At 43.6% G+C, this 12,363-nt stretch overlaps 1 protein-coding gene across 8 annotated transcripts in view; it reads right to left on the bottom strand.

The window, feature by feature from the left end:
• NUB1 (negative regulator of ubiquitin like proteins 1) overlaps positions 1 to 12,363 on the bottom strand; it is a gene marked incomplete in the record, with an annotated part of 1,333,835 nt that overhangs the window by 544,045 nt on the left and 777,427 nt on the right. For all 8 annotated transcript variants that reach the window (XM_044066898.1, XM_044066904.1, XM_044066897.1 and 5 more), the window contains 1 exon segment: positions 1,571 to 1,678. In XM_044066898.1, the coding sequence (XP_043922833.1) occupies positions 1,571 to 1,678 (108 nt within the window).

Here is a 12,363-nt window from a genome sequence, read left to right as displayed (position 1 = left end):
TTAAAAAAAAACCCAAATAAAAAACCCCCACACGTGACTTTACTGTTGGTATGACCTATGTAGTTCTTCATTCACTGAATCAGAATAAAACATCTGAGGAGTACATAGAGAGTCACAACACCCAAAGATGCAGAGGCAAAGACACACAGGGACCCCCTCACAAGCAAACATACTTGGGAATTAGAGACACTCTATTAACCATGTACTCCTCAGATGTTTTATTCAGATTTAATGAATGAAGAAATAGATAAATTGTACTAAAGGTAAAGTCACAGCTGGCATACACATACAGTGCAAAGAATTATATTTCCTATTTCCCACTCCCCATGCACAGACACACAATGTTCTCAATGATCCATGATTTTGCTGAAAACCTCAATTTTTTTCATATTTTTGTCCGTTTCTCAGACATTCTTCATATACCGAAGACTTCAGTCACTAAATGAGAGACATTTTGAGGTTCAGAATTCATATCCTTCAGAAAATGCATGCCAATGCAAACCGGTTATTCCATCAAACCACTAAGTCTTCTTGTCTTTCAGCTTTTCCCGGTTAGGGGTCGCCAAAGCGGAACTCCGGTCCGCTCATGATTGGTAGTTGATTTTTACGTGCCGAGTTACCAGCCCTGATGCACAATCTTCAAGATGCAGCCCATTCACGCATCGTCTCACGCGCAGAAGACGCTCTAGCTGAGAATCGAACCGGACAGCATCTTACTGTGAGGCGACAACGCTACCGCAGCACCACCACCGCGGGTCCATCAAACCACTAAGTATAGAACAGTAATACTTAAAATCTGTCTATTCGAGAGCTTTGCCCCCAGTAACTTTGTTGCCTTTGTCACTGACTCTTGAGCTAAGAGGCTGACAGTTCCACACATTGCGCACACACACACACACACACACACACACACACACTTGTAAATGCAAGTATTCCAGTTACTTGCTTTAGTCCTGCTTTGTTTTTATTTTCCCCTCACTAAATGCAATTAGCCACAACCAGGTTTATTGAGGGAAAAGAAAGATCATAGCAGATTTATTTTTGTTTCTCCTCATGCTTCTCGGTAGCTTAATAGACTGCTTTGAAGCTAATGACTTGTCTACCAGGCATTTCAACTGGTTGCATCTCCTTCATAAGTCATTTTCTAAATGGACCTTTTCTCTCCCTTATGACTGGTTATAATTGCAATGTGTGATCTAATCAGAGAATGGAAAGTTGAGCCACCATTGTTTGAAGCGGAGCAGCAGAACACTTTTACTTCATTGTGAAATGCAGACTTTTCCACAGTATGGAGTGTTTGAGTGCTAAGACCGAGCTAATGTTTTAACCAAGCCATTACAGCCTAAATATAACATATCACAATGACTGTATGCAAAAATTGCAAATTATATCATTAAAATCTAATGGTACCCTGAAAGAATGCACAGGTAGAGATCAGTGCTTAGGGATTCTCAGCTGGGAAGTCGTGGTTTTATTGAAAATGAATGTATTCTGCAATTAAATTACTTCAACATTGGTTGTCTGCTATAGAAATGTTATAAAACCTACTGCAGAAAAGTCAATCTCCTACCTTTTTGATATCAGTGTAAGAACGGTTTCCATCACCTTTGAGATAATGCAGTATACCATACAGAAGATGAAGTCTCAAGAACAAAACCTTTTCTGATCCAGAACTACCCTGTAAATAAAGCAAGTAGCTTCATTAAAAGGGTTCTGTTGAATGCAATGTTTTAACACAAGTGAAATACATACACAACTAAAAGTGAAATGCTGCTGTCTAAAACTAGAATGAAATACTACTCACCTGCACCAATACAACGTATATTCTTCAAGTCTAACAGTGGTTTAAATTCCAGATTCAAAGGTCAGAACAGCAAGCTCTAGCCACAATAACTAAAGTACAGTAAAGTAATGAAATTTGCAGACTTACAAACAATTCTACCATATGACATTATTTCATCACCAGGATGAGGGATGAAACATTGAGGGACATGAGAAATTCACTGGACATATCATATTCACAGAAAATATATAAGTAAACAAATCATCTCTTTGATACCCTGCAGTAAATCCTAAAGAAATGACAGGGTATGCTACAGAATTCTTATCTGGAAGTGTTGTATGTATAAAAGGCAGTTTACAAATCTAGGTGCAAGACTGGCAGAGTAACTGCCCCTTTTTTCAAAACTGTCAATCCTTGGTATACGAGTCTGGTGGCAATGGCATGGCATGTTAGGACTGAGATGAGAAAGATGCCACAGGAGCTATAACTGGATGAAGAAACCTCATCACCCCTCCACACACACACACACCTGTCGGCTTCATTTAGGTTTGGTTAATGTGTACCTCAGGGCTTAGCCCCAACTTGTGCCAAATCCTGGCAGCATGGGACATTCAGTGGAATTGCAATTATCTTTAACTCCATTTTGAACAAATCTGCATATCATCTCTTTGGAGAATAAGGCCTCTTAGTTTCACACAGATAGCAGTCACACATCCATTTTAATGTACTGAAGAAGAAAATGTATTTTGAGGGAGACTCTGATACCTGCAATCAAGCTTTCCTTCAATCCAAGTCAAGATTCTTTATTTTAGGGAATTCAGGATGCTGATGAGCCCTGCTACACTATGTGGAGTCAAAGAAAACAGTCCTCAGTCTTGAGTGCTATGCCACTTCAGGTTTCATGCATGACTGATCCACTGCTCCAGGGTAGACAGCAGTATGCCTTAACCTCCTGATAGTGGGAGAGGTGAAGTGGTTATCTTGGAATATACCTCATAAAGGTGGTTTCCAGGAATCAACCTCTTATTGTTCACATGCAGCAGTCAGCTGAAAATGGGCACGAACTTGACCACTTTGTTGAGACAGAGTTGACAGCACATAACGCTGTCTCAAAGGTGAACTAACCTGGAGGAGACTATACCCAATGTACAACCTTTGACTCATTTGCTTTCTCTAGATGTTCTGGCACAGGTTTGGGTTCAGGTGAGGGATCGTCCTGTCAATCCCTGTGCTCAGCTCTTTCAACCATCTACATCTGCATTTCAAAGCTCAGTACTCAACTTTCGTAAAATAGAAACTCATAGCCTAGTTAGGGCCTACAAAGAGCTGGCCCCTTAAATCTATATTTTCTCTACTGTACTTCTAGTACAAAGACTTGCATTCTGTGAAATTGTGCAGAACTAATATAGCCGAGCTAACTACCTGGCTGTGTTGGAGTCTATAACCATCTGATATACCAAACTGATAAGGAAACATTTTTGCACTTGAGTTGCACTGTACTGCATTTATATATTTGCTTCACTGTTTATTGCTGTCCTCTATATTCTGTCTGCATTTTTTGTTTATCAGGGTAGTTCAGTAGCTAGTTTCAGGTGGGGGTTGTTTTGCTTTCTGTGGAGTCAGCCTATTGGCCAATACCTCTGTGTTTATCTGATTGCCTGAGGTTTATTTTCTCTGTTGTACTTCTAGTACAAAGACTTACATTCTGTGAAACTGTGCAGAGCTAAACTACCTGGCTGTGTTGCATTCTATAACCATTTGATATACTAAACTAATAAGTATACTTTTTTGCACTTGATTTGCACTGTACTACATTTATACATTTGATTCATTGTTTATTGCTGACCCCCCCCCCCCCAAGTGCTGAACTCAAACTTGGTGGCTTTGGAATTGCCCGTCCCTGCTGTAAAATTGATTTTGGTCACTCCTCCCATTCCCATCTCATTTGCTCACTCAAATGAGTACAGTAAGATAATTTTATAAGGACTACCCCCTTGCTTCTTTGATTTTGGACACTCCTCCATGTCCCATCTCATCAGCTCAATCTACTGAGTAGAGAGAGGCTATTTGGGAAGGCCAACCCCCTTAGTTTCTTAATCTTGAACTATCATCTGTTTTCTCACTCTCCACTTAAAAAAAATTACACATTATTCAGCTGCTTTTACTGTGTTCTTCCTACTTCATTACCTTATTTTTTTCTGCGTGCTCTTACGTGTTCAGGTGCTTTTATTCTGCTCCATTTATTACTGCTTGTTAATAGCCTGATTAAATTTATCTGTTATTCTAAGCATCTTAGTTTTGGTTTTAGCACTTGTGCTTCAGGCCAGTTAGTTTACATTTAAGAACATTTTTGTGGTCTACACTCTTGTGGATAAACCTTTATCAAAACCCATTCTCCATAAGTCTGCCCAAGTATTTGGAACACTATGTCTGGACAATTCCCATCAGTTTCTCCTGCCAGCCTGGACGGTATGTGTATACTGAGACAGTATAGCAACTGCCTGATGTTTACTGACAGGCCACTTCTCCTAGCACAAAATTCTTCTTGCCAGAAATGCATCTACATCAGTAACTTGGAATCCATGCTCTCTCACGCCACAGTCAGTACTCTTGACAAAGAAGAGATTGCCCCACAAACACCACACCACTCACATCACATAGCCAAGCACAACACACAGCCACCTACACAGAGATGTTCAATAAAAACGTGCCTAAACAGCAGGGACCTTCAAAACACACACACAAACATTCCACACACGACACCAAACACATCACACACAGTAGACAACACACTGGTGTCTCACAAACACAGACCATAAGGCAAAACAAACCATCACATCCCACAAGGCATAACAATACACCAAACATACTAGTCATTGGTAACTCAGGTCTGACAAGGAAAACATCATGATCAGTTGTCTGTCTGGTGCCACAATCCGCCACACCACGCACGCACTTAAGTATCTCCACAACAAGTACAAGTATGACTCTGTCATTGTCCATGTTGGTGAGAATGACTTGAGACATACCTCCCTGGTCTATACAAAGAGACATGACTGAGCTCTCAGACTGTGTGTGTCCCAGGCAGGTAGCCCTAAGCAGCATCCTACCTTCACCAACAATGTTGCCACACTACCAACAAAAAAATAATTGACTTCAACGATTGGCTTAGTTTTTGATGTCTCATTTCAAGGGGATCCAGTATCTGTCTGCCTGGGATGACATGGTTGACAGGCCTCAATGCTTTGCCAGAGATGGCCTCCACCTTTCACCACTGGGATTACAGATCCTGAGCGAGGCTCTTGCCTCTCCCATTGTGCCTTTTTTAGGCAATGTCCCAAAGACAAATCTTCCAACATAAAAGCAGACTGAAGGTCATGCTGCTTAATGCTAGGAGCCTTAACTGGAAAATGCACTCACTGGAGGCTTTCCATGCACTGGAAGATGCCGATGTCTGTGTGGTAAAGGAAATTTGGTTTTGGGCTGCGGAGAGCACCCCTACCTTACCAGGCTATACCTCATTCCACACATTCTGACCCCAAAATGAGGTCAGGAAGACTAAGGGTGGTGGAGTCTCTATCTTCATTAAGGACAGGCACCTCCAGAGTGGTTTGCCAGCATGATGCACTGGAACTACTCCAGGTGCAACTGACAGTTGGCAAGACACCCATCAAAGTTACAACCAGCTATAGACCCCCCCCCCCCCGCATGACTCAGAACATCCACTCCTCTTACCTGCATCTACTTGACACCATCAAGGTCCCAGCAACACCATGATTTTTGGTGACTCCTACTACCCCCACCATAGACTGGGTGAACTATTCCTCTACTAATGCACTTACTCAATGATCCCTTGACTTCATCAATTCTAACACATTAGACTAGCTTGTCTCATCCCTCACAAGAGGAGATAACATTCTGGACTTAATTCTCACCAACATGGGCGACTGCTGCACCACTCCCATAGTATGTTCTTCGCTGGTGATATCAGATCGGACGGTCTTGTTCGAAGTTTCTATCCTACCCAACCTCCCACCAGCTGTAATCAAGCTAAAAAAATTTCTCAAAAGCTGTAATCAAGCTAAAAAACTTCTCAAAAGCTAACTACAACCTCCTATGGGAGGGTATCTGTAGCTTCACACCACCACCCCCCTCAGAGGATGCAGACAACTATGCTGAACAGTATGTCAATGCAGTATACAAGCACCTGTACAACTGCATGGACTCCACCATACCCAACAAAACTAAAACCTGCTCAAGGAAACACAAACCTGTTTAGTGGATGTCCTCTATCATAGGTTCATAGGTAGGTACTAGGCTATTGGCCCTAGGGCCTACACAAGCCTAGCCAAAAAGGTACCCTGGCTTTCGCCATCCAAAAATAATTATTTTCCTGTGCCCCTGTCGAGCAGAGCCACAGAGGTGATCCCCAGGGTGAATTTCCTATTTCCCATCCAGTCATCAAGATACTTCTTGAAGAGTGCTAATGAGGAGCTTTGTTTGATATAGATAGGTAGTCTGTTCCAGAGTATGGGAAGTCTCTGGGACAGGAATCTATCCCTCCAGCATGATCTGTTTATTGTAGTGACAAGGTTTAGGTCCTTAGAGCATGTAGCTCGGAGGGATTGGGATTTCTTTAAGTGGAGCATGTCCAACAGCTCTCAGTTTGACATAGCTTTGTATCTTAGGCAGAGATCGCCTCTGAGTAGGCGATATGCGATGGAGTAAAGCTCGAGTTTTTTTTGAGACGGTCTGCGTAGGGCATCTGTTTGAGGCCGGTAATCCTCTTTGTGAAGTATATCTGCGGTCTTTCCAGTTGTTGTAGATGTCTTGTGAGGTACATACCAAAAGGGGCGTTGCACTCTATAATGGGTCTAATGAGTAACGAGAAGAGGGGAACAACGACCTCTTTTTTCCTGGATGAGAAATCTTTTGTGATGGTGTGCCACGTTGAAGGATTTCCTGACTACTGTGGTGATGTGATTATCAAAGGAGAGACTACTGTCCACCTGTGCCCCAAGGTCTCTTATCACACTTTCGGTGTTAAGTAGACTACCACCTATGTGGTAGCTCATGGGTACAGAGTTTTTACCAAAGGGGATGCCAATGCACTTTTTCACGTTGAGCATGAGGCCTTGGCTTTGACACCAGGCATCCCCGTGAGGACCTTTTGTAGGATGTCCACATCATTAGGTGTTTCAATTATGGCCCCTAGTTTACAGTCATCTGCGAACTTTGTTAGCCAAAGACCTTCTGTGTTAGCCTGTACTTCAGAAAAGTAGATACCAAACAGGAGAGGACCCAGGACTGAACCCTGTGGTACTCCACTTGTCACGAGTCTGAAGTCTGATTGGGAGTCTGCTACTTTCACAGTGTGGGTTCTGTCAATGAGCCAGTTGGCAACACATCTTGTGACATAGGGCTTTATACCTAGTTTAGTGAGTTTATCTATAATTCCAGAGTGAGGGATGGTGTCAACAGCCTTGGCAAGATCTAGAGAGGCTGTGTGAACCACCTTATCCTCATCTACGGCTTTGGTGACTGCTTCAAAGAAGTCTATCAGGTTTAGGAGACATGATCTGCCTTTTACAAACCCGAACTGGGTGGGGTCCAGAGTTTGGAGATTACCAATGTCTTTGTGTATAAGATCCATGATGATACGTTCCATGGCCTTGCAGACCAGGCTCTTTAAGTTAATGGGGCACTAGTTCCCGGGGTCCATGGTGGCTCCCCCTTTGTGGAGTGGGATAACAGTCGCTGTGCTTTATTCAGTGGGCACAAAGCCTGAGGTGAGGCTATGATTGAACATGCTGCTTAGGTGGGGTGCCAGTTCATTCTGCAGTTCGTGCAGAACACAGCCTGGGATGTTGTCAGGTCCCATAGATGCAGTGTTCTTGGCTTTGGAGTGTGTGTTTTTTACCTGTGCAGCCGTGATTACAGGAACTTTGCATTCTTCCAGTATAGAGATGGGCCCTTTAGGAGGTGAGAGGGGGTGAAGTTAGCACTGAACTTATCTGCCAGGATGTTGGCAAAATCAGTTGTTTCTGTATATTTAGTGCCATTGTGCTGTAACTCAGAGCATATCTGAGTGTTGCCATTGAGATTCTTGACATAGCTATAGAATGCTTTGTAGTTGTCTTTAGAATCAGTGGCGATTTTGTTTTCATAACTAACTTTGGAGGATTTTATGAGGGATCTCGGCTTCTTACTGAGGCTGATCAGGGAGTTCCTCCAATCTTAAGATTTTACTCTTTTTTGCAGCAGCAGCAGTTTCTTTCTTCTGTTGTAGAGTTTATTTATGGCAGGGGACCATCAGATTGGCTTCCTTTTTTGGAGGAAAGCATCTTGGTTCTGTTAGGGATAGCACGATCCATGCACTCGTGTAAGTGCTTATAAAGTGCATTTGTGTAGGATTCAGCAGTCGTACTTCTACTGTCTGTCTGCACGGGTGTTGTGAAGTTTGCCACTTCTGTCTTAAGAAGCATGAAGTTGGCTTTGGAGAAATTTTTTACAGTGGTTTCCCTAATGGGAGGTGTGTGCAGGATGTGGATGTCTAGGGTGATTAGCCTATGGTCAGATTTGACCGAGGAACTGACCTCTGGTGTAGAACGCCTGTCGCCCATGTTTGTAATAACCAGGTCTAGGATATTGCTGCCCCTGGTGGGGGTGTAGATAAGTTAATCTAAGGCATTGAAATTTATGAATTCCAGAAAATGTTGAGCAAAAGAGTTGGTACATGAGTAGTTTTCCCAGTTAATGGTGTGGCAGTTAAAATCGCCCATTATCAGGATGTTGTGTTGTACCCTTAAAATTTCCACTGTATCAAGAAATGAGAAGTGGGAATCCTGGGGCATGGTGGGGGATCTGTAGCAAGTTACAATTTAGATTGCGGTCTTGCCCAGAGTTACTTGCACTTGGATAATCTCGGCTACATTATGCTGAGCAACTAGCCTGGTGGTGTGGATATCCTTAATGAATATGGACATGCCTCTGCCTTTAGTGTTTCGGTCCAGGTTAGGTGGCCAAAAGGTGTGGTATGAATTATAGCCTGGTAATGCAGGGGTGCTCTCTGGAGCCTTGAACCAGGTCTCTGTCACTGCACAGATGTCGATGTTCTCCATTTTAAGGTGTGCCTCGAGTGAATGCATTTTGAGGTTTAGATTTCTAGCACTGAGTAGCATTACCCTCAGATTTTGCTTGCTTGTACCTGTTAAGGTGGTGACATTGTCATTTGAACCTTGCCTAAAAAAGGCACTATAGGGGGTGGCAAGAGCCTTAGCCAGTATCCGGAATCCCAAGGGCAAAAGGTGCAGGCCATCTCTGGCAAAGCATCGTGGTCTGTTGATCATGTCATCCCAGGCAGACAGATACTGGATCCCCTTAGAATGACACCAGAAGCTTAGCCAATTGTTAAAGTCAATCATTTTGTCCGTGTACTGTGGTATCATTCTGGGTGATGGCAAGATGCTACTCTGGGCTAGGGTCATACCTGCCTGGGCTACAAGATCGGACAGCTCCTCCATGTCTCTTTTCATGTAGTCTAGGGAGGTCCGTCTCAGGTCATTCACACCGACATGGACAATGACAGAGTCATATTTGTACCTGTTGTGGAGTGACCTGAGTGCGTGCATTATGTGGTGGATCCTGGCACCCAACAGGCAGCTGACAGCAACTTTCTCCTTGTTTTGCCTGGTGAGTGGAACATCAGCGTGCGTGACTAGAGTCACCTATGACTAGAGTGTTGGGTACGTTGTTATGCCTTATGGGCTGTGGTTGAGTGACTAACTGAGTTTGTGTGCCATGTGTCATTTGGGTGATGTTGGGGGGGGGGGTGGAGGTTGCTTGCGTTTCTGCTTTGGAGGTCTCTGTTGCTTGAGCAGATTTTTATTGAGAGGCTCCACGAATGCAGGTGTGTGTTTAGTGTTTCTATGTGTGTGTGTTGGTGGTGTACGTTTTGAGGGACTATGTGATGAGTGTGGTGTGGTGCAAGTGTTTACCTTCTACTCTTGACTGTCTAGTCCAGTCTTGGTTGAAGAGAGCTTTGCTTCCAGTTTGGCTATATAAGTGCATCTCTCACAGGTTGTAGTGTTAGGAGGAGAGGGTTGTCTGTGTACATGAGGCAACTGCTGCATCAGGTAGACAGGAGAAAACACCGGGAGCTGACCCTTAGACATGCCTGGATAGGTGCTTATTTATTAAGTACTAAAACTGTTTTCCTTTAGACAAGTGAAGAAAGTTGAGTGCTGTAGTAATTTGTAGCTTATTTAGTGCTTACAACGAGTTCTGAACAAGTGCTGAGCACGAAGAAACAGATTTTAGTGCTAAAACTAAAAAACTGGCTAGTTCTAATGGAAAATTTGAAGAGCACACTTTATGGCACCGGGAATAGTTTAACCCTAGCTAAGTGGCGAAGCATAAAGTGTATATTTTTCAACAGGCTTTACAACAAAAGGAAGAAACTCTTGTCCAAGGGTAAAAAGGAACAAATTCCAAATTGGAAAAACTCCATCCATAGCCTCAACAAGCAAATTAGATCACTAGTGAAAACCTCCAAAGCCAATTATGAATCAAAACTAGCCTCCGAAACAAAGGGAAACAACAAAGCCTTCTTCAGTTATGTCAGGAACCTCCATGGCACAGCCCAAGTTTGTTCAGAATTAGTACTTAACGGCATCACTTACACTGATCTGGTTGACTTAGGCAACCTATTAGCAGATAGGTTCAGCGCAAACTTCAACCCCTGTCCCCCCAAAGGCTCTTTCAACATTCTCGATACTTGTTCCGCACCTCACATCTCTGTAAATCAAGCCCACCCCTCACATCTCCATAGATCAAGTGTTAAAGGCCTTTTCCAAGCAAGGAACACAGCTTCCATGGGACCGGATAGTATCCCAGGCTGTATTCTGCACCATCTCCAGCAAGAACTAGCTTCAGCATTAAGCACCCTATTCAATCACAGCCTAAGTACAGGCTTCATTCCAGCAGAGTGGAGAACTGCCATTGTCATCCCCATGCACAAAGATGGTGCCACTACTGACCCTAGAAACCATCATCCCATTAGCTTGACAAGTCTGATCTGTAAAGCCATGGAGCATATTATTATGGATCTCATAAAGGACATAGGCAATCTCGAAGCATTTGACCCCACCTGGTTCGGATTTGTCAAGGGCAGATCTTGCCTGTTGAACCTGGTTGACTTCTTTGAGACTGTCACCAAGGCCCCAGATGAGGGAAAGTCAGTACATACAGCTTACCTTGACTTGGCCAAGGCCTTTGACACAATCCCCCACTCAGGCATCATTGAAAATCTAGCACAACTTGGAGTAAATCCGTATCTCATCAGGTGGGTGGCTCACCAACAGGACCCTCAAGGACAAAACAGGTGCCTCCACCTCCGATAGCAGACCTGTCACTAGTGGAGTTCCCTGGGGATCTGTCCTGGGACCCCTACTGTTTGGCATCTACTTCTCAGAGATCCAGGCAAAGACAAAAGGTCTGTGGCTGACCAAGTTTGCAGACGAATGCAAGTTGGGTGCGGTCATCGACTCCCCATATGATGTTAACATACTGCAAGATGGTCTCACATCAACTAATGACTGGTGCCAAAGTCATGGCCTCAAGCTAAATGGAAAAAAATGTATAATCATACCATCCAGCAAAAACATGGCCCCTACTGATTACCACATCAGCGGCAACCCCCAAAATGCACAACTTGTGGTGAGAGACCTGGGTACTCAGGTCGATAATCTCACATTCGACCATCATGTACCAGCAGTGGTTAGAAAAGCCTTTTACTTGGTTCATCTCATAAGTAAAGGGATTGCATCCAGAAAAAAGGAGGTTATTACCTCTCTATGCCCCTCTCCCATTAGACCAATAATTGAGTATAACGCCCAGTTTGGTATGTACCTCTCCAAACATCTGCACCAACTGGAAAGGCCACAGAAATACCTCACAAAGAGAATCCATGGCCTCCAACACCTGCCTATGTGGACAGGCTCAAATCACTATCACTCTACTCGGTATCGTACAGGTTGCTCAAAGGTGATCTGTGTTTCGTTTACAAGGCAATCTTGGACCCTGCCCTACTAGAGATACTCCATATTTGCATGTCTAACTCCTTGTGCATTACCTGCTCGAAAGGCCTGAATCTAATATGTGACATCAACAAAACCTGCTGGAGAGACAGGTTTGTCTCCCAGTGGTTGTCCCATCTCTGGAACAGACTTCCCATACATGTCAAACCAAGTACCTTGCTGACCCTCTTCAAGTGCAGCCTTGATGAGTGGATGTGAAACCACAAATTTGTACCAGGGGTTCCACCTGTGCCCCTCAATGGCAGGGTCGACAGGTGCTGACTGAGGTATATTTTTGGGGATAAACTCTTGGCTAGGCTTGTAAGGGCCCCAAGGCCATTAGCCTAGTAACCTCCTATGATCCTACAAATACTCCTACCTCCAAAACCATCCATCTATACGTGCTTTAAATAGAGCTAAAGTTTCCGCGTTTCTAATTCCGTATGGTAGCAGAGTCCACCATAATCCAACTCTATTTCAAAAAACACCTGAAATGTTAAATAC

The sequence above is a fragment of the Protopterus annectens genome, chromosome 3.part1, assembly GCF_019279795.1.
Source record: "Protopterus annectens isolate FY-2018-M chromosome 3.part1, PAN1.0, whole genome shotgun sequence".
In the NCBI taxonomy this organism is placed as follows: Eukaryota; Metazoa; Chordata; order Ceratodontiformes; family Protopteridae; genus Protopterus; species Protopterus annectens.
Note: the sequence above shows the minus strand (reverse complement) of the source record. Positions and strands in the feature narration are given on the sequence as shown.